The sequence below is a fragment of the Solenopsis invicta genome, chromosome 10, assembly GCF_016802725.1.
Source record: "Solenopsis invicta isolate M01_SB chromosome 10, UNIL_Sinv_3.0, whole genome shotgun sequence".
In the NCBI taxonomy this organism is placed as follows: Eukaryota; Metazoa; Arthropoda; class Insecta; order Hymenoptera; family Formicidae; genus Solenopsis; species Solenopsis invicta.
In genome coordinates, this window is record NC_052673.1 from 15,902,853 (window position 1) to 15,929,162 (window position 26,310).

Sequence of the window (26,310 nt, forward strand, 5' to 3'; positions counted from 1 at the left end):
CATTATCATCGCGTTAAACGCTGCTAAAATCAAATAATGTTATGGATTCGAAAAATTTGTTTAGATATTTATAAAAAATTAAAAATACATAAATACAATTGTCACTAATGTTGCACTAAAAAGTTAAACGTTGCAAATATTAAAATTTATGTAACTTACATACACAAATTACAATTTAAATGACAGAAAGATAAACATGATAAAAAGAAATAGTTAAAAAATGAATCTAAGTAATAGCATCTTAGCGTTGCGTCTTTCTCGTTGGAGTGTAAAAGCAACTTTATGTTACAGAGTCACAAGGCTAACGGTCAAAATCAAAGGAGGCCGTCATCTTCCAGCGTGAAGTCGACACCGGAGGAACCTCTGCCGGCAATGCCGACGACGCCGGCGCCGGCAATACAAGACAAGAAGCGTCCCGAGGCTGATGTACCTCATGGTCCACCGCCCTCTCTTCCGCGTGCACCGCCGGCACCGTTGTCTCCTCAAATAGATACGCCTTTGGAGCAAGTCGCGACGAAGAAGAAACAATTGTCGGAACAGAAGCAGGACAAATCGAACGGTGCAGTCGCTCCTGACAAAGCAAACGGTCATAAATCACCCAGCCCCACAGATTCTTACACTAATAACAATAGGTTACCCACTGTCGTGAACGGACACCACAGCCCTAACAACAATAATAACAACAACAACAATAACAATAGTAACATCAACAATAATAACAACAATAATTCGAGCGTCAAGCAGACTGAAATTCCGAAGTCAGAGATTTGTCCACTCACGAATCCCGGCACGGATTATTGGCACGCGAGGAACCCCGTAGCGGATCAAGTGTTTATCACAGACGTTACCGTTAATCTGAAAACAGTTACCATCAGGGAATGCAAGACTGAAAAGGGTTTCTTTCGAGAGAGGGATCCTAAAGAAACTCTTTGAGCTTCAAGAATAATATTCATTGTTCTTGATGGTCCTGTATCGGGGATATCCACTGTAAGTTGTATTGAATCACAATGTATAAATATAAATTATTTTTACTCATCGCGGATGTTAAGGCGAGGATGTAATCATGATACCAAGCAAGTTACTATTTCTAGTAATTGATGAAAAGATTATATAGTACTGCGATAAAAATTGCGAAAATAGTCGAGCATTGCACAAAGCTATGTACTAATGGTCTTTTAGACCACTGATTGGAGTCCCAAGAACACCAAACAGATTTTGAAATCAAGATTGATCAGAGTTCACGATATGAGAATCCGCGAAGTTTTTTAAACTGAAAATTGATCATTGTGTCAAGACGCGATTCTGTGTAAATTGATTGTAAAGATTAGACAATGTCGGTATGATAAGTTTATTATTGATTATACATCATACCTGCAATCACGATATATTTTAAAAAGCTTGGTAGATTTTAATTACACGCTGAAGATCTGGAAAACATTAGAGGATACTACATCTTCTAGATGATTTTATTATTTGCTTGTCTTAGGACGCTAAGAGAATGCTATAAAGTAAAATCTTTAACTTTCATTTTTACACTACGGGATATGTATTATATATATATGAGATGTACCTAGAAAAAAAAGTATTTTTCTAATTCGTTTTTAGAATATTGAAACACTGCTTCATGGCAGCAATTGGGGGGGAGACGTTCCGAATTATTTTAAAAGAAAAAAAAATAGTTTTCAACAATATTGTATCCCATTTTATCGATAAACTTTTGCTATGTGCTGTGGGAAATAGAGTATCGCGAAAGAAAAATGTGTAAATTAAATTTTGAATATACATAAGAAAGTGTATGATCCAAGAATTTTAAACGATTACAAAATATCATGTTTGATTCAGAAGAAAATACAGTTACGCACAGTATTTCACTATCAGTGATGATGCGTTTCTCAAATTCAGTTCAATTAACTCACGATACTCGTTAGACGACAGATGCATTTCCGTACCGTCGAATGCTTCGATTTTATGTTATTCTTATTTCGTGTATAATTAAGTATTTTTATTTAGTGTAGAACGTCCCGTGTATATCGATTAACAATTTCACGTGATCATTGCATATCTCTTAGTGAATCTATTTTATTTGTAGATTCATCAAGTATCACCAAATATAGACGCTACTTTTGACGACAAAGACGCGTCTCGATCATTGAAATCAGTACAACAATCTAAATCTGATCATGTTCTCACTTACATATGCTACTCAATATACTGTTACCTCGTTTTAGCGATGCTGTACAGTGTATTTTGTGCGCCCTTTCACAGTTATAGTCACAGTGATATGAATTTTCCTCACTTTCCCAACTTCGTTTACAGTGCGTTACATGATACATTCTTTCTCATGGCAAATGCTTCTGTTACACAGTAGAACTTAGAATTGTTTTATAATTATATAAATGAGGATTTTATTGATTTGTGAAAATATTAATAAATCTGTGGCATCTCTTGATAATGTTATTTTAGCACTTTTAAAGAAACAGAGACAGAGGAGCATATTCTAAGGAATTTAGAATTTTTATAAGTAAAAATTTTAAATGACTATATCTTCTGTCTTTGTTTGAGAGATAATTCGAAAAATTCAATGTTATTAAATATATTTCCACTAAACGAACGTTATAACGTTAAATTCGCTGAAATTTGCTAGTAATGATAATAATTGCAAGATTAGAAATATTATATATGTATAAACAAAACTGAATGATTTTCTAGAATAATTGAATTTAGATATTATTTCTTCAATTATTAAATAATATTGTATGATTATTAAATTTCGCTCATTTGTTTTTTATAAAGCAGATTCTATTGCGGTATATTATAGAAGCTACATGAGAAAGAATAAAGAATCCCGAGCAATAACCGAGTTTAATTTGAAAAGGATCGAGAGAGTTGAAGATTAGTGAAAGGATGTATAAGAATAAAGTAATTTTCGTTGATTTTTGTACTGATATAATAGAATATTCTTCGGAGGATATCTTGTTTTTAAGCAAAAGTCAATCATCCATATAGTTTCACTTCTTTTTTTTATTTATTTTATTGAACGAACAAACGAATGAAATATTTGATTTGTAAATCCATTTTCATGTATTTAGCAATGGAAATATGAATTTTGCGAAATTACATCGGTATCAGTCCTTGCTTCGGGATTCCCTGTCATTCTCGTATATTTTAGATACGTACAGCATCATTGAAGCGCAATGCGGTTGTTGATACAGCGGAATGCGACAGCGAGATAGGGATCCCACTGTGGACAACGTTATGTTAAAAAAAAATCAAGGATTAAATACATATTAAATGCGTAATAAGATTTAATATGTATTTAATATGCATATATACGTGTTAAATTTAAATATATATGTTGCTTATTTATTGTAATTGAGAATTTTTAGGTTTCTCTACATCCTTAATGTAGTTTGTAATTAGGCTGTATATGTGCAGTGTGTCTTGTTTGAGAGCGTGTTCGGTATTTGGTGCGACGTTACTTCCTGTCTAACAGGATTACCGCATCAGACGTATCCCTGTATCCCGATACGACTGTATGTGGGATACTAAGAGCCAACGAAGTTTTAGAGAAATTTTTCAAAGACAAAAATTCTGACTCTTTTCTTGGAAAATAGACGATAAAAAATAGATCTGTGTATGCATGTTTGTTCTTTTTCTTTTTTTTAAACGGGGCCATTTGTGTAAGATTAGATTGACACATTCGTTGCGATTATCAATACGGAAAAGATTGCGGTACACATTTCAATTGTTGTATAATGTAAACCAACTTGTATATACATATGAAAAGCGTTCCTGTAAAAAGAAAAATTGTACATAGCTGGACGAAACCTGTATGTTTCGCCATAGCGGGCGGAGCACGTAAAAATGATGGCTTATATAAATCTTTGAATTATCAATTGTACATAGATAAAGAGAAGCGGAAACCCCCTCCCCCCTTTAGTTGTGAACGTAAAATTGCAACTAATAGGTCTATAGAGAAAGAGAGAGGAATCCTTTTCTTAGCTTTAGAACTTCAAGATAGACTGTGCGCGTACCTTCGATATTGTTTCTGTACTTATAAATATATTCAGACTACTTATACGATAAAGGGAAGAAAAGAGAAAAGGGAGAGATTTAAAAAAAAAGACATGAAACGATAACGCAGTGACTACGCAGGCATATACGATAACGTGAACCCCGGTAGTACCAAATTCAACGGTAATTTTAGTTCTGTCTGGTACAGATTCCTTATATTTCAATAAAATCTCTACTTGAAGTCAGGTTGTTTTTAGATCCTAAATTATTTCTTCCTAGCAACTCTCGATGGCACTCGCAGTATCATATCCAGAGTTAGGTAAATTAATATACTTTTTAACTAAATCAAGTTTAATGGCTTATTAAAATTTAGTTACGTTAAAAATTACATGAACAAAAACTTAAAACTAACTTAAAAATTACATTAAGATTGAATTAAAAATTAATTTTGGAAAATATTAAATTAGAAATTTGTTATTTTTTAAATCTAGATTACACAAAATAATTATAATGAATAATCAAATGAACTTAATATTTTGTTTGTGAATTGAGTTTGCATAAAATAACAAAGAAATACTGTTTTTTTTTCTTCCATGTGGGAATGTATTTTTTTATACTTTTCTTTTTACGTATATAAGTTTTAAACTTGGAAAACAAGTTAACAAATTAAAGTTTGTGTTTTAAAAATAACTAGTTAAATAATTAAATCATTTAAAATTAAATTAAGTTATTAACTTTTTAACTTTATTATTTAACTTTTTAACTGGTTATTGCTCAACCGTACAAACATCCACATTCCATATAATAGTTTTATGTAACATACGAAAGTTGTATATAACTGTTTTTTCGTAAGCTTGATTCTTAAACGACAAAGCTGATTGTGATAAGAAGTGAGATGATAATTTTTATTTATTTTTTCTATATAGCTTTTTAATTAATACAAATAAAAAAAAATTTTTTTAAATTTTTATGAAACTTATGATTGTATCTTAAATACAGAAATATTTTATATAAACGGATAACAAGAATTTTGTGATCTCTTTAAACGTAAGCAATTATAGTTAAGAAATTAAGCAAAAGAAATCCACTTTATTGCGGCTGGATGGAATGAATTGGTGTGAATCAAGCTTTACGTACAAACATATTTGCATATTTGTGTGAATTAAGCTTTACCTACACATGCTAGTCATCAAATAGTGTTAGGTTATAGCAGATCTCTTTGAGATTTTGGAGTTCGGTAATGAAAAAAAAATATGAGTGAACGTGCCTGTGGTATCGTTACAAATGGCCATCATACTGATATCGTTTTAAAATCCTACAGGTACTGGACAATGATCTATAAATGTCTTTTATTGTCTTGCCGGATGGCGAGGTTAAAAGTGGCTTTTCGAGCTCTATATAGTACATTTATTATCATACTTTTGAATAAATCTCCTGAATTTTGTAACTCTTTATAATGTCTCTTTTTGAAAGACGGTTTTGTTTACCATGCTATTTTTATTTTTACAGCAATCGAACTCTGCTAATCGTAACCCACTTTAAGAAGCTTGGTACATGGTTGACAATAAATCGTGAATCCGCTGTGAACGGTTTCAGTAGCGATGTATTCACAATAAAGTAAGAAACAATGCAATTACAATAGTCATAGTTGCACTAATAATAGATTATAACAATTATCATAATTACATGATTATAATAATTATGATTTGGTTACTGAATGTTATTTAATTAAAATTATCAGGACAGTCTTTGGCAGTGACAATAACGACGTTCATATAGCCGCCAGATATATAGCACAACAAATTAATATAGAGAAACCATTACTACTGTCTATAGCACTAAAAGAGTATAACCTAGAAACTCTGAAATCCATTGTCACTGCTGTGAATCAAATAAAACCATGGTAATATAACACCAATTAAATCACCATGAGTTTAATTTTTGGTCAACTTGTTATCGGCCCACCTGGTAGTGGGAAAACAACTTATTGCAATGCAATGTCCAAATTTTTAGAATCCATTGGAAGAAAAGTGGCAGTTATTAATATTGGTATGTAAATGTTATTTTAATTATTTCCTTCCCTGACTTAATCTAAGTAAACAATTGTTACATTTTAGATCCTGCAAACGAAAACATGGAATATACTCCAGCAGCAGATATATGTGAATTAATTAAACATGAAGAAGTCATGACGCACCTTAAACTTGGACCAAATGGAGCCTTAGTTTACTGCATGGAATTCTTAGAAACCAACATCAAATGGCTTATTACAAAAATTTTAAATTTAAAAGATCACTACCTTATCTTTGATTGTCCTGGTCAAGTGAGTTATTTTGCTTTCTTAAATTACTCTTTTCTATTTTATATTTGACAGTGTCAAATAATATGTCATTAATGTGATAGGTTGAGTTATACACGCATCATAAGTCAGTGAGTCAGATAGCGGAAAAATTAAACCAGAATTTAGTGAGATTATGCAGTGTGCATCTTGTGGATTCGCATCACTGTAGTGATCCTGGTAGATATAACTGCATTTGTTCAATTTAAAAAAATAATTATATATCATTAGTTTCTCTACTCATTGCAATTATTATAATTTATAGGAAAATACCTGTCTTCTCTAATTCTTTGCACTACAGTGATGTTACAAATAGGTTTGCCTCATGTAAATATTATGACAAAGTTTGATGAAATGAAAAAGTTCAGCGATCGCTTAGCATTTAATATAGATTTTTACACCGAAGTACTGGATTTAAAGTATCTTTTGGAACAACTGGATGAAAATCGCTTTACTGCAAAGTAAGTTAAATATAGTTAAGTAAAAATATATCATTAAAAACTGAAATGCACAGGAAGCTTTTAAACAAATATATTCTATAGGTACAAAAAACTTAATACTGCACTAGTATCAATAATCGAAGACTATAGTCTTGTTAGTTTTATACCATTAGACATTACCAACAAAGCATTATTGCTAAAAGTAAAGAATGCAGTGGATAAGGCTAATGGATATGTTTTCGGTGGTAATGAGCCACAAGACGTACAAACGTTACTCGCGTGTGCGATAGGGACAGTTAGTGAAACTGAAAGAATGTCAACATTGGATGAATATTTATGAGCATTCTCATTTTAAAGTAACTCTAACATATATTCTCATATTACATTCATTTTTATGTAAGAATATATCTTGCTGTAATTTTTATAAGTAATAAATACCATGTAATTGATAAAAGCATCGCTATTATATATATTTTTTTCAATCCAATTGATTAACGAAAATTTGTGCTAAATCATCATAGTCATAGACTCTTTTTAAAAATGTGTCTATAAGTTTTAAGCCGGAAATGGTCTGCAAAAGAATGATGATTAGTAAAGAATGCATTAGCGTATTTCTGTGATTCCTATAAATAAATCTTACTCACGATTATGCCCGTGTCAAGTGTAAGAAAGCAAAGAGATATATCCATGGAAGCTCCAGGTTTTAAAGTGCCAATTGTAGTGTCGGACATCCCACACCAAGCTATGGTATTATTCGATTCTAAGCTCAATAATAATTCCATACTTCTTTCTCTGTACCAAAAACAACGAAAGAGAAACTTATTCATATTTTCTGTGTACATTTTTGTATAATTTTCTATGACTTTCTATTTACTTTCTATAATTTCTGTAATTTTCTATTTACTTTTAGCCTGTAATCGCACTTACGATGTATTTATTATATGGCATGTGCAATTAACTGGTTCTTCAAGATAAGCTTTCAAAGGAATATCCTTTATAATAACCCTCAGATCTCCATACTCAGGTGCCTAAAACATTGGTGCCATTTTATACATATTCTTATTCCTTAAGGCGTAATATAACATACCATTCTCTGCAACTGACTCGTTTGTAACCTTCCTCTCTCTCCTAAATTGCTTCTCCACACAATATCCAATTTGCCAATATTTGTTGCATTTTGCATCATTTTCGGATCTTTTAACAAACTTGACTGTGGCTTTAAACAGTACAAATACTGTCTACTACAGCCTGTATCTAATAAATTTATATTTCCATAGATAGAGTTTCCCTCATTGTTTGTATTTAATGTAGTCACTAAAATATAACGCGTTTTAAGTTTAAAACTTTTTAAAATCTGTTATCTATCTTTGGCTAAATTATGTGAAATTATCTAATGGATATATAAATATCATACAAAGATATATAATAGATAACATTATCAGTAAGAACTTACCACTAAATAAATGGGATGATTCAAGGGCTACCTTTTCTAAACAAATTGGTCCAGCTGTTAGATTCTGTATTTGTGCTTCGAGATATACTTCATCTGACTTCAAAAAATATTATCGTGAGAATTTATTAATGGAATTGTAATAAAACTATAATTTTATATATATATATATATATATATATATATATATATATATAACCAGATATTTAAATATTACCTCTGCATTATAAAATTTTGTCTTTACATCCAGTGGTTTAACCACCTGAAACTTGAAGTACTTTCTAAATGACAGAGGGGGTCCTATATAATTTGTATAAGACACTTCACAAACTAATCTAAAGATACAAGAAGATTATCCATTTCTATTTGATAGAAATAAACTTTTAAAATAAAAGAATTATAAATATCCTTACATATGGGTACCTATTTCCTTAACCTCATGGTGAATAACTTCATCCACTGTACTGTCAGGTGCTAATTCTTTCCCATTTAGTTTATTACTAGAGAGTGGAATTACTTGAGTACTTGTTTGTAAATCTGCCTAGGAAATGTAGACAAAGAAGTCAACAATATTAAATATAAAAATGATATGATTAAGATATCTTTAGAAAAATTTTTTAATTTGTAATTTAAACTTACTTTCACAGTAACATTTTTTACTACTTGATTACTGCCATTATGAACACATAGGTAACTGGAGAATATTTCTCCTAAATATATATTTCTGAAATAGTAAATATTTTCAGTATTGCAAAACCACATCTGTATCTTGTTGCAATTACATATAAACAACAAATCCTGAGCAAAAAACATACCCAAAGCTTTGAGGCAATACCATAAATTGACCTATTGCAAGTGCCTCCATGCCTTGCAATGCAGTGCAATCGGTTTTAAGTTCATTGTTTAACGTATTGCCTGGCAAATCTGTGGAATCACATGTAACAACCATAGGACTTGCCAGAGTGGGCCGTGTCAATCTCATTACTATGGAAAACAATTTGCAATTTTATTAACACATAATTATTTCACCATAGCATTTTCTCATAAAGGGTTGTCATAAGTGTATTAAAATGATTACAAAGTGGTAAATAATATCTAAAAAAAATATGCAAAACAATATAATTTTTACTTGGGCTTCGCGATATATTACCTTTCAAGGCCAACAAATGTTCACTCTTCGCTTTGACTTCCATTTTTTCCGAATAAATCACGATAATAGCATTAAATAAATACACTGTTATCTACAAATAGTATGCCACTGCCACAAATCAACGTTACTTCACAAATGTCAGAAACCTAACCTCATTATCTTGTATCATCTGTTTTTTGACATAGCTGCACCACATTGTACTTTCTGCACTTAAAATGAAATAAGTACAGTAATTGGACGTTGGAGAGAAAAAGATAAAAAGTACAAACTTATCGATAAATCGAGAACTAATCGATTTAAGTCAATCGATCAATCAAGATTTATTCAATTTTTGATTTAAAATATTGCTTTTTTTTTTTAATACAAATGCACGCGCACGCAATCCAAACAGGTCTATCATTGTTATTCGTTATTTGCAATGTTGCTATTTATTTCATTAATTTGACATCTTTATTTATAATGATATAATTAAAATAATTCTCAACACTTTGCAATTTACTTACAAAAGATTAGATAAAAAAAAGATGAAAATATAAATATTTATTGTTAAAGATGAACTCTTATTTGCTTTTATTTGCCATACCGCTAACGTCTTAAAACTGCGTGTTGTCCCATTATTCGTCCACGTGTTAAGGAAGCCCTGCACGTGTTTAGCAACTGATCAAGTATGATGACCTTAGAGAAGTCCTCTCTTATTGTATTCCTTTGTTGATTAAGCGACCCATTTTGAATTCAGGCTCAGTTCTCGTCAGTTCTCGTCAGCTATTCATAACGAACGGATCTTACGAATTAACCTTCAAATATATGTATTTATATAGAATATCACTTGTATCGTTGTCCAAAACCTGGTTAAGAAGACGGTGTTTTACCCAATACTTAGAAATATTACGGTATGTCTTGCTCATTATATCTCGTAACAATTATATTTAATTCATATCCTTTATACAAAAACAAAATTAATACAGTTTCCGACGTTATCTTAAATCGATATCTTTACTGAAAAAGGGGATCAGGAGAATGTACTATGGGTACCAAATAATATCGAGGTCTTTATTTTATAAATATGAATTAACGAACCATGTTGTGATCCGCAGTTCTAATCACACATTACTTAATTATTACTTTATAATACACGCACTTCATCCCTCAGATTCTAAATTGAAGTATTACACTTACTCAATGCAACTATCGAAAAGATAACCTCTTTCTTGGGGTTTTGAATTTCGGGGAATCGTGCCAACGACCAGTGGATTTGCTAATTGTGCGCTATATAATTATTGTTTTATGTTCGAACATTACGTAATTATCCTTTTGCGGGATACTGTTATTTTAAATAGCTTGAACTCGTGATTCACCCTATGATTTACCCTGCATTTTGTATATTTATAGTATTCGATCTCATGTACATTTTTCTTTCCACATTTTTTAGCGTATTGTAATCGGGCGACTATGTTTGACCAAAGAATCATAGCAATCTGTTTCCTCGTGTGCTTCGCAATAGTATTTAACTTTTCACTTCATCGCATTGAGGAAGGTCATGTAGGAGTATACTTTCGAGTAAGTTGTTTTAAACAGAATAAATTATTTTCTTATAATTATATTTGTAATAATAATTGTGTAAATATTTACCAGGGTGGCGCACTGTTGCCCCAAGTGAGTAATCCAGGATTTCACATGATGATACCATTTCTGACCACATATCGTTCAGTTCAAATAACACTACAAACGGATGAAGTAAAGAATGTACCATGTGGAACCAGTGGTGGTGTTATGATTTACTTTGATCGTATAGAAGTTGTAAATATATTGAATGCAAACAGCGGTAAGTTGTGGACTAAATCATTCTAGTTTTGAAAAATATTGTAATTGTATTTTGATAATTTATAATTTATTAACAAATACACTTTTTTGTGTAGTTTACAACATGGTGAAAAACTTCACAGCTGATTATGATCGCACTTTAATTTTTAATAAGATACATCACGAGTTAAACCAATTTTGTTCTGTACATACACTACACGAAGTATACATTGATTTATTTGATCAAATTGATGAGAATCTGAAAACTGCACTTCAAAGAGATTTAAATGAATTGGCGCCTGGTCTCAACATACAAGCTGTAAGAGTAACAAAGCCAAAAATTCCCGAAACAATCAGGAAGAACTATGAATTAATGTAAGCAATTACTCTTAACTAATTAATTCATATTTTCTTTAGAATTTAATTTTTTTTTAATTTTAGTTTATATATTAACTGATTTTTACATATATTTTGAATTATCCAGGGAAGGAGAAAAAACAAAGCTGTTAATATCCACACAACATCAAAAAGTAGTGGAGAAAGATGCTGAGACTGATCGCAAGAAGGCTATCATTGAGGCTGAGAAAGAAGCGCAGGTTGCAAAAATTCAGTATAATCAAAAGATCATGGAGAAAGAATCCCTACAACAAATGGCTGGGATAGAGGACGAGATGCATTTAGCAAGACAAAAGAGCCGTTCAGATGCCGAATTTTATCAGATGAAAATGCAAGCTGAAGCGAACACCCTGCTTTTGTCCAAGGAATTTTTGGAACTTAAAAAATATGAGGCATTAGCACACAATACCAAGATATATTACGGGCAAGACATTCCAAGAGTATTTATGTATGACAATTGCTTGAACGATGGCAATTGCAAGTCCAGTAGCATTGAACCAAAGAAAGGATGAGCAAGTGGATAATGCTACAATTTGTACCTTATGTACCTACATTTTTCAAAGTTTTAATTCTATTATCATAAAAGTAGTTATTTACAATTTGTACCTTATTTTTATGATTATTATTTTTCAAAGTTTTAAAGTATTTATGAATGATAATCATAAAAATAAGGTACAAATTGTAAATAAATACTTTTATGATAATAGAATTAAAACTTTGAAAAATTTACAACTTCTAATGTTGTGCTCAGGCACATTTTTTTCTATGTAAAATATAAACTATACACACGATTTTAGAATTTCGCGGAATGTTACTTATTAATTTAAATTAACTGCGTGTGATTAAAATTTTGTATGAATATATTTGTTAAATCTATTTAGAAAAAATATGAATTAATTAACATAATGACTGTAAAAACAAATATCTAGATACTTGAAATAAAGTTTCGATATAATTAAACTTTAACAATTATTTTAATATTAATTTTTTTCAAAGAAAATTGTTTTCTTAAGTAAAATAAGAATATTTAAATTATATTTTTTGTTACGTTTTATACTTATAATTCTTTTTTACTTGTATTTTGATGTTTTATACATGAAGATGTGTAATTGCCAAGATTTACTCATTTATCTTTAAGGTATTATTAGGGAATGAAGAAAAAAATATCAAATTCAAAGGTGAGGAAATTTTTTATTTAGTACATATGCATAATATGTTGCTTCAGTATTATTCTTTTTACAAGGAAAATTATAAATTATCAATATCTAATAACAGTTTAGAAATATATTGAAATAGGGTACAAACGACATTTAACTCTTACGATGTTCTCTCGCTGTACGCACTTTGGGCTCTTCCAGCGGCAATGATTTAATGTCACTTATATTCTGATTTAGTGTTCGTAATTCTTCCAGTGCTCTCTTAGCCAATTTTCCTTCTGGCGTAATTGGCGGTTCCAAAAGAAGCATAGTCAGAGATTTCTTTAGAAGATCTCTGGCTTCTTCCAGTTGACAGGCCAACTGCGTTGAAGAAATCTCACGCGCGGAATAAGATCGATGTGCCAATATTAATACAGGCAAATGCATTTTATATAACATTATGCCTGAAATCGATATTTATAATATTAATAAATACTTTTTCTCATATAAAAATATATTTAATATCTTGAAAATAAAATGTTATGATATTAAAATATTATTTTTTTCAAAGTATTTTTAATTTATGTTATTGGAATATTATGCAAAGTATAGTTAATTAGAATTAACCCCGCTTTTTTTTTTTTTTTTTTTTTTTTTATTAATATGATAAAAACTTTTCTCTGGCTCTTAATGATTTCGTCTGGTTAATGTAAATCTCTTTTCTGTCAAAATTTTTAATTTTTTACTTTTCAGAATCTCTTTATCATATCGACTCAAGCGATACGATAATATAAGAAATTCGAACAGAAGGGTTAAATAAATAATAATGCACTCGTACCTTTTAAACGTGATATACCCGGTTCTACTATTTCTAAAACATTGTAGACGTCTTTACACGCATCCAACATCTTTTCTACAATCTTTTTTTGAGGATTAGGAGATGTTATTTCATTTTGACAAGCCGTCAATAATTTCTGTTTTAAAGATAACATTAAGAAATGGTTGGTATGCAGCGATCGAGATAATCGCTTAAGCAAGCCGTCTATCCTCTGAAAAATATCAGGCTGTTACAATCATGAAAAAATGTAAATCTTTAAATATATTTTTAATTTATATTTGCGAACTTTTATATCAACATCCTCGCATTCGTCGATGAGTGTTCTGCATATGTTCAATGTAGCTCTAATAAGACGACCGCCGTAGGTCTTCTTGCACATCTGGCATTGCCATCGACTCCGTTCGTATGGATCGACGATGGAAGTATCTTGCATACCTACAAATCCTTTTTTACAACGAGGGCATAGCACACTACTCAAATGTGATTGCAATTCGTACGGGTCTGCACATAGAGAGCATTCGCATTCGAAATACTTTCCTTCCCGAAGGTAATCTTTTCTATCAGCTGTACCCTAATTAAATACATTGATAGTGTATAAAATAAGAAAATATTATTTTAAAAATGTAATATGTCTGTAATGAGAGTCTCTTTTAGATCTGACATAAGAAAAGTATGATAAAAAGTTATAGCTTTTTAATTAAATCATTAGATAACATTGAATATTATAGTTTAAATTAAATCATTGAATAATATTAATACAGTGAAAGAAAGCAAAAGATTAATTTTGTTACATTTTTATGTAACAAATATTTATAATATTTATATGTAAAATATATAAATAATATAAATATATATGTATTTTATTATGTATATTACATTTAACTAACCAGCAGCGACGAGGTATAATTGAAAAAGATAGTTTCGTCCTGTTTGATAGCTACACTCGCATAAACAGTCAACTGGAATTTGTCATCCACAGTGACGTGAGTGTTGCCTCTACAGTCATGAGCCATCAAAGTCACCTCGATGTATAAACCTCGCAGAAGAAAACCGTCAAGAGCGCCAGGTGATCGCAATTCAAAGGCATTCACATCCAAAATTCCGCACAATTTCTGCATTAATTCTGCGCTTGGCGGCTCAATCTCAGCGGGTATACGAAGCCTTCGGATTACCTATACCACATACATATACAGAATGGGACAACTAAAGACCTTGAATGCTTTTGAATGTATGAGGAAACTTGTTAGGTAAATAATCTAAAAATATTTATATAGAGTCCCTGTATCAGTCAATGAATAAATAAACGCAACTTAATATAATGACATTTTCCAGTAAAAAAAAAAAAATATTTTAATCATTTTGATTGAATAAATTTGTATGAAAATTAGCTCTAAAAAATATTAGATTACAATTTATTATTTTAAAAAGTCTTATTATTTAATAATTCTTTAAAACAGTCCTTTACTGGTGATTGTTCAGCGACTGATGCAACAACCTTATATGCCGTTCTTTCGCTTAGATGGTAGATTGAATTAAATATTCAATATATTTGCTCATTTGCTACAACAATAGCTCAAAAAACAATTTTCCAGTGTGAATACTTTGAATCATGAAAATTTTGTAATATTATTATTAAATGTGATTTTAGTATAACGACTTGATTTAATAATTGTAAAAAACTAAAAGCATTGTTAGCTTTTTAGTCAGTATATTAAGTTCTTATCAGAATTACATACCTTTTCTTAAAGACAATTAAAAAAACAATTTTTTCGTTACGTCTGTGTTGCAGCAATTGAGTGACATGTAAAAATCTGATTTATGCGAAACTCACATTTACAACATTGACTTCTCTGTCGTTCCAAACGGGTGTGCCAATTCTTTTATCCAAATGAGCCTCCATACGATCTATTTTCTCCCACACAGCTGGATTCTTGTGTTTTATTAGCCATAGCCTCAGGGCCAGTAAAATTCTTGCCACATCAATTCCGCTTTCTGTCAGTAGATCTCGATTATCCTTAAATATTTGACATTCTTCATTCGTGTGATGATTTGTTCGTACCTTCAAAGGGAGAAGAAAGATTAAAAGTGCTATTTCGAAAGTGTCGTAGCGTTACGTAACGCAGCGATTCTCATACTTTATTTTCGTTCTCTTTTAATGTCCATTTCTGCCAATGTAGATCAATTTTAATCTCGGTTTAACTTACTTTTTATCCTTTTCTAGTTCTAGAAATTAGGAAAAGATAAAATGCGAGTTAAACTGAGTTAGATTAAAGTTAATCTACATTGATAAAAATGTACATGAGTGAACAAAACTTTAATGCAGCCACTGGTCGCATTGTATATATTTTTCACAAGTTCAACCCCGCTCGCAGGAGTTTAAATTTTATCCAGTAGATCGTGCGAAAAATATTTCTTTCCTTCATGCAATAACAAATTCTTTCTCAGACGTCTCTTTGAGAGTCGCCGCCGATGTAACGGTGTATTTCTACTTGTTACCTCACATGCTACACTACACAGCGGAGCAAAGTTACATCTGGAGCAAACGTACTGTCTTCCTTTACCAATTTTCGGTAATGTGCGCATACAGGCAAAACAAAAACAATCCTTCTTGTACATCATCGGACCAACCGCGATCGGTTCCTCTCGAATTATAACTTCTCCTGGCGCTATGTTTTTAGCTGTCACTAGATACCTTAAAGACAAAAGATATAACTTGCAAAAATAGTTACAGTTGTACAAAATTAAATACGTAATTACTTCAATACATAATGCAAACGTATTTACTTCGTAAATGCAAAAAGTAATTGCTAGATTCACTTTAAGAATAAAATTATAAGTACATAAAGAATTAATATTTTGTTTCTGTTATTTCTATTTCTTTTAAAATGATTTCATAAAAGTTTCAACATGAAAAATGACAAACTTTAATTGTCTGAAAGAAAGAACGTGTATAAATAATGAGATAATGTTTTCAACTAAGCATATGTTTTGGGCCTGCGTCACAATTAGACTTTTACGATAATTAGTAAATTACGTAGAGACGTATTAGTAATGTGCCAAATTGTAATTACCTTCCAAGCTTATTCGAATGTGCAACCTTGTACTTCGCAGTGGGCGTCATATTTCCAGATTACTTCCTTCAAGTTAGCGATTGTCGACTCGTAAGGTGGCATCGGCAAGCACGCATCAGTAATATGAACCGTCTTCTTCAGGCACTCACGCGACGCACTGTATTATTAGACACCGCGTGGCAATCGCGTTCAATCTGTGATCTTAGTACAGAACGTGCATGCGTTAACGGTTACAACAGAACGATGTAAATTTCTTTATTTTCATTCAATAGCTCCAGATTTAATTAATTGTTCTATTAAATTTATTATATTCAGTAAGGAAAAAAATTATTATTAGATTTTCTCAAAATATTTTGCTGAAAACTTATAACATCGTTGAGTAAAGCTCACTTAAATTTTTGGCATACACGCCAATACATATTTGCTATAGAATCAGAAATATTCTTAGAATATTGCACAAATTTTTGTAATTTTAATTCGTTTATTGAGATATTTTTTCTACTTTATAGAAGAATATTTTAATAATAATACATCAAATTTCATTAAAATGTATTGCGTATCTAATATTTTAAAGAAATTAAGATTATATATATTCTAACTGCACATGACAGTATCATGTGCTGTTAAAGTATTTGGGATATTCAAAACAATATTTCTTATTGTTAGTTTACTCTTCTGATTTCTATTGTATATTTCTTTGTCAGCAGTTATTATCGTAGCTTACTGTGAAAATCAGAAGCATTTAAACATGTTTTATACAATTTTCTCTTCTAGCTCCTTTAAGAAATTATCTTTTTTTATTAACAAATAATTACAAAATATAATCAGATGACACTTGTCAGTAACGAGAAATTTCAAGAAATATTTATTAACAAAGTATAAATATAACGAGATTTTACAATAGACACTTATAAATCATTTATTGATTGTTCCAGTTGAACCATAGATTCCTTTGCAACGAGTCCTATTTGTCCTTCAGACGTATCCGGTGGTTCCAAACTTAATATCATAACCGCCTCTTTTAGAATATTCGCAGCTTCTATCATTTTGGACTTTAGTCCGGTCTCGTCAATGACACCGGCATTCCACTGACCTTTCGCCAAGAATAGTAACGGTGCGTGTAACTCGTATAACGTCATGCCTACCACAAAGTAAGACAATAAAGCTATACATCTTTCCTCTATTTAAAAACATGTTTAAGAAGTACATACCTCTTACACGACTGTACCCAGGTTCCACAACGTTCAATACTTGAAGCAGTGAACGACACAAGTCGACTTTATGCTCCAATACAACATCCGGCAAATCGTCCAACAAATACTCGTCAACTCGACCGTACATTTGGGTCAATGAATGCCTAAGAAATATTGTGTTTTGCAATTTAGAAATTTTGTTTGAATAACGTGAAAAATATGTGCGAGAATGTAAATAATCAAAATTATTCTTTAATGTTATTAAATTTTAAATTTAGATTTCCAGTCAATAGAAGATTTAGGAAAACGATGTTAAATTAAACTCGGTAAAAAGATAAAATTGACTTTGTTGAATTTTAATTAATTTTACGTCATAATTAAAGTTATTGATTATCTGACAATTGTTCCGTACCGTAACATCGAAAGGAAGGCATGCTGGGGATGTAAAACTGATCGATACTTTTTCATAATGGTCTCTCTTTCGTGAATCGCATCGGCTCCATCGGCTCCGCTGATAGCTTCAGCGGCGTCTACTTCCGCTTGAATGATCCGGAAAACTTTTCGCACTGCTTGACCGGTAGTAGAAAAATCGCAATGCGTACACTTCCATTTACTTTCCGAATCTGAAAAATATTGATCATGCAGATGTAATCGCTATTTTATACTTTTAAGCGTCAATACAAAAAAAAAGTGATTTTGCTTAGATACAGATTTGAAAATAATTATGTTGAAAATCAGAAAAATTGTATTGGACGTCTGTATTGGACGTATTTAAATTAGTTGCTACAATGCCAAAATTTTTTGCAGCAATATTATCATGTTTGAGTATCCTATATAGTTATTTTGTTAATTTAATATACAATTATCTTTTGATCTACATCTATTTAAATTTTTAGATATCGCAGAAAAATTGTTTTTAGACTTGAAACCTTTATTAATGCCATTCACGAAATATTATGTGAAAACGATATAATTTCAATTCCTGACACTGAAAAAAATTTAGATCAATTCTTGTATTTTTGTAACTCACAAATAACAATGAGAATCGTTCTCGCACGATTGTATTAATATTTAAATACAATCGACTGAAATTATATCGATTTCAATTTTTGATTTCTGCTCAATTGCATAGCTTAAAGAGCATAAGAAAAAATATTAATAAATAATATATCGCGATACCTAAAGAATCCAGTGATAAGACAATTCCGTTGTCGCATTTGTTACATTTCAGCGAGGACATATGGGTGCCCAGCTCCGTAGGATCCGAACAACGTGGACACGCGCACGCGAAGTGCTTGCCCTCAAGAAGATGCTCTCTCCGTAGCATCGTTGGAAGTAACGAGTGCGTGTAACTTGCGTAAAGTTCACCGCCCGCAGGAATCTTAAGCGTGGTACGCAGCCGTATCCTGTAGACGCAAGAACCGCGTGCATAATTGCTACTCGCATTTAATACGGGGAGTATCTTCATCAGCATAATAAACCACGTGAGATTTTCTGGGATCGCGCGCAATATGCGAACTAATTGCGGAAGAACTGTGCACGAGTATATAGTAGGTAAAGTAAGTAGCGCTCCTGCTTAAGATATCGTTTAGACTTTTTGTCGGTGATAGCTGATGTTGTGTATTATAACAAATTGTATTTTCATCTCATTATGTTCGTAAAAATAGACAATGGTTAGTAAAATTGATGTACCTGTAATCAATTGGCGATATGCTGTGAGACGTATTTGAGACGCATGAGTGATTCATCATAGCAACTGTTGGATAGAGACCACGTGCGCTGAACCCTTTCGCTGTCCGTACTTCAAACGTATTAATCTCCAAGATACCGCACACTGTTTGTATGTGTTCCTCCGAGAATCTGCATCCGAAATATGCATTTGAGAAGAACATGGATTCATATTGAAGGAATATTTGTAAAGAATCGCGATATACCTATCAAGTTTAAGTCGTTTTCTCAGATAATCCACGATATTGACATGATCTGACTTCCATTGTGCTTTCTGACACCGTATCTTATTATGCGGTTCCATATCTTTTATTTCCTTATTCCATCTTTCAACATTTCTCTCCGACTCCAATAATAGTCTCAACGGTGTTATGCATTCTAATTGCGGAACGCCGTTTTCGTTGTTCTGCAATGCGGCGTCTATGTTAAACTTCTCGTTCGCCTGTGCAAACACCTGTCGAAAAGAAAAACAGATCTTTACATAGGCAAAACACAATATCGAAAAGGAACAAAGATGCGCAAGTTAAAGAAAACTATTTATCGCTAGCTATAGCTGTATAGAGTTCAGATCGTATAATATACTGCAAAGCAGTTTTTATAGCTTAATCTTCACTTGTTAAAAAATCAAATTTATGATCATTGATTCCTAACAAGAATTAACGCTAGAGTGTTACTGTGGGTGAATTTTTATCCAAATGTTGATTCAAGTTTTGTTCATTTTTGTTATTAAAAATTTGATAGTTTAAAATAATATTTAATAAGATTTTTTTACATTATAAAATAATATTAGTTCAGTTATTTTTACATCTTGCAATCTATAAAATAGAAAAGAATCTAAAAAAATTCTTAATTATGGGGGCGAATTTTCACTCAGAGTAGTATTACATCAGAGAAAAATGAATAGCACTCTAGGTGAATAGTTAAAACGTTTGGAAGCTTATCTTTAACAAAGCTTATCTTTAATTGACATTTCACTCACCTGGCATTCGTAATCTTTATGTTGTAGAGCATTCTCGCATTCTTGCCCGCAAACAGGCCATCCGCATGTGGAACATAGCTGTTTGTCATCCGGTTCAGGGGGCCAAGGTGTGTAGCAGGAAAGACACAAGGGATAAGTGCATGCCTTCGGCCCGACAACAAAGGGCATTTCTGTGACAAGTTCTTCACCAGCTTGTAATTCTCTGCTCGTGACCATGTATCTACAAGTATTAAATGCAATTCTTCTATATAAACATTTAATTAGAACGCATGATCAAAATAATTGTGCTCCAATCACACAGAAGACTTATATAATTTTATTCCACGTCGCAACACATTCACTTCTTCCCAAGATTTCCATTCATAGAATATTTTTTATCTTCATTCTGTATCTTTTATATTCTATATCCTTTTTTTGTAATAGGTCATTCTATCTTTGATACCTTTGGTTTGATTTAGATGATTTATTAATTTTATATTATCACGTAAATCATGTGTGTTAATTTATTCGATTACGATCGATAATTCTGTATATGTTTAATTTACCCCGAACAATGTAATGCACCGTATAGTCTCATTAACGGAATACTTCCTGTCTAAAATTAGTAGCTTCCCGATCCCATATTTTACTTCAGTTTGAACAATTTATCAGTTCTGCATTCCGCTCTTTCTTTTTTCTTACCTGCCAACCTGATCATTGTGCAACACTTTGTACGCCTGTGATGTGGATGCATCACTCTAAAACATTTAGATTTAGAGAATATTACGAAATATATCATTAGAATTGAGATTATATTGCACAAATTGCACAGACTATAATAATGTCGAATTTTTACACTGTCGTAAAAATATTCATAAATAAATAAAAATTGATTTATCAAAGAGACGATGCATGTATGTCGATCAAATTTCAATTAATCCAAACAACAAAATTGCATGTAGATTGCAGCAAAATATCTATGATTTGTCATTTCTAATTTTTCTTTTTACGTGTTAATAACAAAAAAATATAAAATCTATACTAATACAGATATCACTTGATAAATCAAGTTACTCAGAGTTTGATTCAAGTATTATTACAAGAACATACCGATTCTTGCGACATGTTCATTCAATGAGACGCTGATGCCGCATCGATTGAAGCTAGGCCTGTGCTTGAACTGAGCCAAGGACCGAGCTTGGCGCACGTTTTATATTCTCGGCTTATTAAAAATATCACGCGTAAGCTCTGCCAATGGTACAATCTAGTTTGTACCAGGTGAGTAGCGAGATTTGCGTCGCTTTCAGACACGACTCGTCGCAACCAGAAACGTGACCATGCAGCTGGTGTATTTTTGGAATCCTAATACGTATAGAAGGCTTCCATCATTTTCTGTTGCGACTATGTACTACAAATATAATCTTTTCTACGTTGTTTGTCATAATTTCTCTGTTACCGTTTTTCAAATCATCAATTTCCAAATTGTGATATTTACATCAGCTCTCATAACTGTGAAATATACAAAATTAAAAAAAAATTTTTTATTTAAGTAAATGTATTTATTTATTAGTAACATTATTTTTTTTTAATTAAAAATATTTTTTAAGTTTAAAAGTAAATTATTTTATATTGACTATTATTTATTTAAATCAATGTTAAAAAATAAATACATTTATTTGAATATGAAACTTTTTTCAGTGTACCTTAGACAAAGTTGAATGAACTTTTTTTTATCTGACACGTAAATAGAAAGATTAACGGTAACGCTATTGTATAATTATATAATTTAAAATTATAATTAAATTTAAAATTATAATTATAATAAATTAGAATTGTATAAAACAAATAATTCTATCGATCAAATTCAAGTGTGTCACTATTCAACAAATTATTCTGAATCGTTCGATTTAGTTAATCTGAATAATTATAAATTTGTGTGGACAAAGTTATTAATTTAATACGTGAAAAAGAAGATTAGATTAAGGACGACGAAATGTATAACTATATAATTGATTGAATTTAAAATTATAATCGTAGATTAAAATTGTATAATTATTGTAGAAATTTTGTTGCAACAAAATTCGCGATTAAATTAATCTCGTTAGTTTGGTCGAGTTATCCTATTCGAATAGTTCGATCGTTCGATCTATCGGACCTAACTTCAAGTCAAAGTCGAGTTCATTTTGCATTCGCGAATACGAATTTTCGCTCGAATTCGCTCGAAGATCCAAAGTGTTTGCTCGCATCTCGATCGAACGCGTTGTCCCGTGCTCGAGGTTTCGAACGTTCCCACTTCTGCCACACAATTCGAATCCAAACGTCGCGTTGGTGAACGCATTGCGGAACGCCATCGTGCCATCTCGATCGCGTGGAAATAGGCCGGGCGCTTTTTCACGCGCAACGTCGACGCGCATGCGCGCCCATCGTCCGTGAGCTGCGGACTCTCTCCCTGCTCTCTCTCTGTCTCGTCTCTCGTGTCGCGACGTTAAGCGTACCTGTGAAAGAGTTGCGCATTTTTCCTTCTTGTGTCCACCAGGAACTGTAAGTATATCACCGTTGTAGAATTTATCCCTCGCGACAGATAAATCCATAGCGTCGCGAACCCCTAGAGGTTCGCAGGACGATCCGAAAAGGGTGTTGGACGTGAGAGGAAAGCGAGTCGGGGAAACGGTTCTCTCGGTCTCGTTTCGGGAAACCGGCGCGGGATCGCGATCGCAAATGTCGTCTGCCGTAACTCGTGCGACGAGTATTTCTCGGTCGAGCGTCAAGCGGGGTTGCATTTTTTGTAGCGACTTGTGTTACCGGACGAAGAAAGGGTGGTTTCTCGATGTGCGGCGGCGTCCAGAGCGACTTCTAAGTTAGAACCCTGAACGATTGCGGTATCGGTTGGTCGAGCTTATGTAATACTTGCGAAAGATAGGTCAATACTATTCCGTTTGTACGTGCGTTACGGCTTACATCTTGTGATACCGTATCATCGTGGATCTGTTTGCATTAGGCTCTCAGTTGACAGTGACTCGGATTTTTTTTTTACAATTTAAGAAGAATTTTGCTTTGAATCGTACCGTACCCACGGACGTGGCACGATCCAAGTCAGCCAGTGAATACGTCCGTATGTGTAAACATTTTTTGTTCTTTGAATGGATTAATGTACATGTATATGCATTTGCCATATAGAACAGTGTACATTGTTGGCATATGTATCTGGAATTAAATTTAGCTTGCTGATTTATTATTACTGTCTATTGAGTTTTCTGTCTTTCTCCAATCTGCTTTAGGCCGGATATATTCGTCATAAGCATAATAGAGGAAGTCATTAAGTAGATATTTTTACAACGTTGCAGATCATGTCTCCTCCAACGTACAACGACCTGGGAAAAAGCGCTCGTGATGTATTCGGTCAAGGTTACCACTTTGGTCTTTTTAAACTAGACGTGAAGACCAAGACCAATTCCGATGTAGAGTTCTGTTGCGGCGGCGTGTCTAATCAGGACACGGGAAAGGTGTTTGGTAACTTGGAAACTAAGTACAAGTTCAAGGAATATGGATTGACATTTAGTGAGAAATGGAATACTGACAATACCCTCGGGACTGAAGTCAGCCTCGCCAATAAGTTGCTCAATGGTCTCACGGTTGGTTACAGCTGTACCTTCTCACCACAAACAGGGTGAGATATCTTGTAGTGTTGAAAATTTAAGTGCTTTGCAATTTGTAGTAATATTTAGATTTTTTATTTTTGTTTTGATTTTACAGCTCCAAAACTGGAAAATTGAAGACTACTTATAAGCATGAAAATGTGTCTGCAAATGCTGATTTTGATCTCAGTCTGTCGGCTGGACCCTTAATTTATGCCTCGGCCGTCGTAGGTTATCAAGGTAAATTTATCATGATCAGATCTTTTTTATAATCATTAAAGTTTGATAATATTAATTTGTTATATTTCTTTGACTTAAAATTGTTGAAAACAAATTTCAATTTAGATTTTTAACCTTCTATATGTGTTCATCCCTTTGTCCGAAATACATATTTTCCTTGTTTTGAACAAGTGGAATATTTTATGAATAAAAAAGTAAGCTTGTCATTTGACATATGTTGATTGTGTTATCTGAAAGAATTATAGATCAACATATTGCTGTATTTTGCAGGATGGCTGGGTGGTTATCAGGCATCCTTTGACTCACAGAGAAACAAACTTACAAGGAACAACTTTGCTCTCGGCTTTACTGCTTCTGATTTTACTCTCCATAGTGCAGTGTAAGTAAAATAGCAAGTATAATAACAAAGATAATACTGTAAAATATTTTTGTAATTAACATTTAAATACAATATTAATATATTTTTAGGGATAATGGACGCGAATTTACTAGCTCCATTTATCATAAGATAAAACCAGATTTGGAGGGAGCAATTAATTTGGCGTATAATTCCAGTAATAATGTAACACAATTTGGTATTGGTGCGAAGTATAATCTTGATAATGATGCTAGCATTAGAGCCAAAGTGAATTCTAATCTTCAAATAGGTTTGGGATACCAACAGAAGCTGCGGGACGGTAATTAAAAAATATTTTCTTTTTAAAGTTGAAATAGGAAATTATTAGTGCAAAATGCAATATAAATCTGTTGTAAATAATGTTATTTATAAATTTGAAAATATTTGACGTAGTACATTTGGCAAGTATAATGGGAGAAAGCACGTAATGATTTTTGTTTGCGCGATATTAGCAAAACATTCTATTAATAACTTGCATTCTAAGAGTTATACTAAATAGAGAATAAGTTTTTGGCAGAGTAACAACTTCACAATAGTTATAATAGTAATTTATGCAATATACAGTTGATAAATCCTGCAGAAGCCTATACGTATATTTAAAAAGTTGTTAAATAACTGAATGTCTTTGTTTACAGGTGTAACTTTGACACTTTCTACAAACATCGACGGGAAGAACTTTGGATCTGGTGGCCACAAGTATGGCGTTGCATTAGATCTTCAGGCTTAAATACGTATCATATAAAAAGTAATGCTTAACAAAGAAGCAAAATTTTATCCCATACGAATAAATATTTCGTGACCTTTGTGACATAAAACCGGCGTGACAGTACATGCTTCAAATAAAGTATTAGCTATAACATGTAGATAGATTGATCCTTGAATAGACGCCACATCAAAATATCATTTAAGATTAGTTGAGAAGCACATCAGTCTATATTATACACAGTCATGATCATAAATCAGCAATATCTCTTGTGAATGATATAAAATCGCAATTATGCATACAAGTTTGTACTGTTAGTCGTACTAAAGTTCCACAAATAATTTTTTTGTTAGTTCCTGTTGACTGAAATCCTTACCATAAAAATCGAAATATGCTGGAATAATGTAAAGTGGAAAAGGGGGAAAGGGAGAAAAAATAATAGTAAAATCAACGTTAATAAAGATATAATAATAGATAAAAAGGTGATGTTTTTTAAAATAAAAAAATTTTGTCCGTATATTTTACAGTATAAATACCTATATTATTAAGAATATTTTTTTGTATCATACTTTGTACTTGATCATTATATTACTTCATGTGTGAATAATGTAATTTTCAAGCAATTTTTATGAAACGTTATAATCAATATTGTTTTAATTAGATATCTAATCTTGTAAATCACGAATCTTATCTCTTGCTGGATAGGACCAGATTAGAATATATGACATGCATATTTTTATGCAACCAAAGTGTTAACAATGTGACTGATTGATAGTAAATGTATGCACATTATTTTCTTTCAATATTGTCACACACTACTATA

The 26,310-nt window shown here is 31.9% G+C and overlaps 7 protein-coding genes and 1 long non-coding RNA gene across 16 annotated transcripts in view; 5 read left to right on the plus strand and 3 right to left on the minus strand.

The window, feature by feature from the left end:
• LOC105197850 (polycomb group protein Pc) overlaps positions 1-4,259 on the plus strand; it is a 42,490-nt gene extending 38,231 nt beyond the window's left edge. For all 3 annotated transcript variants that reach the window (XM_026131575.2, XM_011164418.3, XM_011164419.3), the window contains exon 5: positions 292-4,259. In XM_026131575.2, the coding sequence (XP_025987360.1) occupies positions 292-933 (642 nt within the window). In that variant the 3' untranslated portion in view covers positions 934-4,259. The remainder of the gene's footprint in view (positions 1-291) is intronic.
• Positions 4,260-5,112: 853 nt separating this feature from the next.
• Positions 5,113-7,246, plus strand: LOC105197846 (GPN-loop GTPase 2). The gene is made up of 7 exons (XM_026131588.2): positions 5,113-5,335; positions 5,524-5,631; positions 5,756-6,063; positions 6,132-6,337; positions 6,418-6,532; positions 6,618-6,813; positions 6,895-7,246. The coding sequence occupies exons 3-7, from the start codon at positions 5,943-5,945 to the stop codon at positions 7,130-7,132; spliced, it is 876 nt and encodes a 291-aa protein (XP_025987373.1). The 5' UTR covers positions 5,113-5,335; positions 5,524-5,631; positions 5,756-5,942; the 3' UTR covers positions 7,133-7,246.
• Positions 7,109-10,090, minus strand: LOC105197847 (trafficking protein particle complex subunit 13). Of its 3 annotated transcripts, none has more exons than XM_011164414.3 (11): positions 9,976-10,090; positions 9,393-9,596; positions 9,058-9,226; positions 8,882-8,966; positions 8,656-8,783; positions 8,460-8,577; positions 8,246-8,342; positions 7,880-8,106; positions 7,720-7,820; positions 7,437-7,584; positions 7,109-7,363 (listed from the first exon to the last, which is right to left on the minus strand). In XM_011164414.3, the coding sequence occupies exons 2-11, from the start codon at positions 9,433-9,435 to the stop codon at positions 7,271-7,273; spliced, it is 1,209 nt and encodes a 402-aa protein (XP_011162716.1). In that variant the 5' UTR covers positions 9,436-9,596; positions 9,976-10,090; the 3' UTR covers positions 7,109-7,270. The 3 variants fall into 3 exon arrangements, 2 of the variants coding, with proteins under 2 accessions (XP_011162716.1, XP_039310064.1); XM_039454130.1 differs by lacking the exon at positions 9,976-10,090 and adding an exon at positions 9,896-9,914 and having other exon boundaries at positions 8,460-8,523; XR_005575655.1 differs by lacking the exon at positions 9,976-10,090 and having other exon boundaries at positions 7,142-7,363; positions 7,667-7,820.
• Positions 10,091-10,138: 48 nt separating this feature from the next.
• Positions 10,139-12,548, plus strand: LOC105197848 (erlin-1). 4 transcript variants are annotated; one of them, XM_039454131.1, is made up of 6 exons: positions 10,424-10,438; positions 10,543-10,653; positions 10,822-10,949; positions 11,025-11,214; positions 11,309-11,567; positions 11,677-12,548. In XM_039454131.1, exons 3-6 carry the CDS (start codon positions 10,842-10,844, stop codon positions 12,098-12,100), a joined length of 981 nt encoding a protein of 326 aa, XP_039310065.1. In that variant the 5' UTR covers positions 10,424-10,438; positions 10,543-10,653; positions 10,822-10,841; the 3' UTR covers positions 12,101-12,548. The 4 variants fall into 4 exon arrangements, with proteins under 4 accessions (XP_011162717.2, XP_011162719.2, XP_039310065.1 ...); XM_011164415.3 differs by lacking the exons at positions 10,424-10,438; positions 10,543-10,653 and adding an exon at positions 10,139-10,282; XM_011164417.3 differs by lacking the exon at positions 10,543-10,653 and having other exon boundaries at positions 10,321-10,438.
• A 211-nt stretch (positions 12,549-12,759) lies between these two features.
• On the minus strand, positions 12,760-17,139 carry LOC105197845 (SET domain-containing protein SmydA-8). Its single transcript, XM_011164412.3, has 7 exons — positions 16,634-17,139; positions 16,059-16,254; positions 15,394-15,621; positions 14,450-14,734; positions 13,849-14,133; positions 13,563-13,773; positions 12,760-13,188 (listed from the first exon to the last, which is right to left on the minus strand). The coding sequence occupies exons 1-7, from the start codon at positions 16,681-16,683 to the stop codon at positions 12,899-12,901; spliced, it is 1,545 nt and encodes a 514-aa protein (XP_011162714.2). The 5' UTR covers positions 16,684-17,139; the 3' UTR covers positions 12,760-12,898.
• Positions 13,668-14,854, plus strand: LOC120358790. Its single transcript, XR_005575656.1, has 3 exons — positions 13,668-13,809; positions 13,928-14,109; positions 14,542-14,854. It is a non-coding gene; the product is annotated as an uncharacterized LOC120358790 (long non-coding RNA).
• A 269-nt stretch (positions 17,140-17,408) lies between the features above and the next one.
• On the minus strand, positions 17,409-21,760 carry LOC105197844 (SET domain-containing protein SmydA-8). The gene is made up of 9 exons (XM_011164411.3): positions 21,623-21,760; positions 21,215-21,270; positions 20,534-20,753; positions 19,761-20,008; positions 19,519-19,686; positions 19,006-19,232; positions 18,239-18,449; positions 17,845-17,990; positions 17,409-17,774 (listed from the first exon to the last, which is right to left on the minus strand). Exons 1-9 carry the CDS (start codon positions 21,641-21,643, stop codon positions 17,542-17,544), a joined length of 1,530 nt encoding a protein of 509 aa, XP_011162713.2. The 5' UTR covers positions 21,644-21,760; the 3' UTR covers positions 17,409-17,541.
• A 1,056-nt stretch (positions 21,761-22,816) lies between these two features.
• LOC105197843 (voltage-dependent anion-selective channel) lies at positions 22,817-25,968 on the plus strand. Of its 2 annotated transcripts, none has more exons than XM_011164410.2 (6): positions 22,817-23,053; positions 23,857-24,179; positions 24,266-24,387; positions 24,658-24,766; positions 24,856-25,064; positions 25,420-25,968. In XM_011164410.2, exons 2-6 carry the CDS (start codon positions 23,860-23,862, stop codon positions 25,509-25,511), a joined length of 852 nt encoding a protein of 283 aa, XP_011162712.1. In that variant the 5' UTR covers positions 22,817-23,053; positions 23,857-23,859; the 3' UTR covers positions 25,512-25,968. The 2 variants fall into 2 exon arrangements, with proteins under 2 accessions (XP_011162712.1, XP_039310111.1); XM_039454177.1 differs by lacking the exon at positions 22,817-23,053 and adding an exon at positions 23,195-23,624.
• Positions 25,969-26,310: the final 342 nt, after the last annotated feature.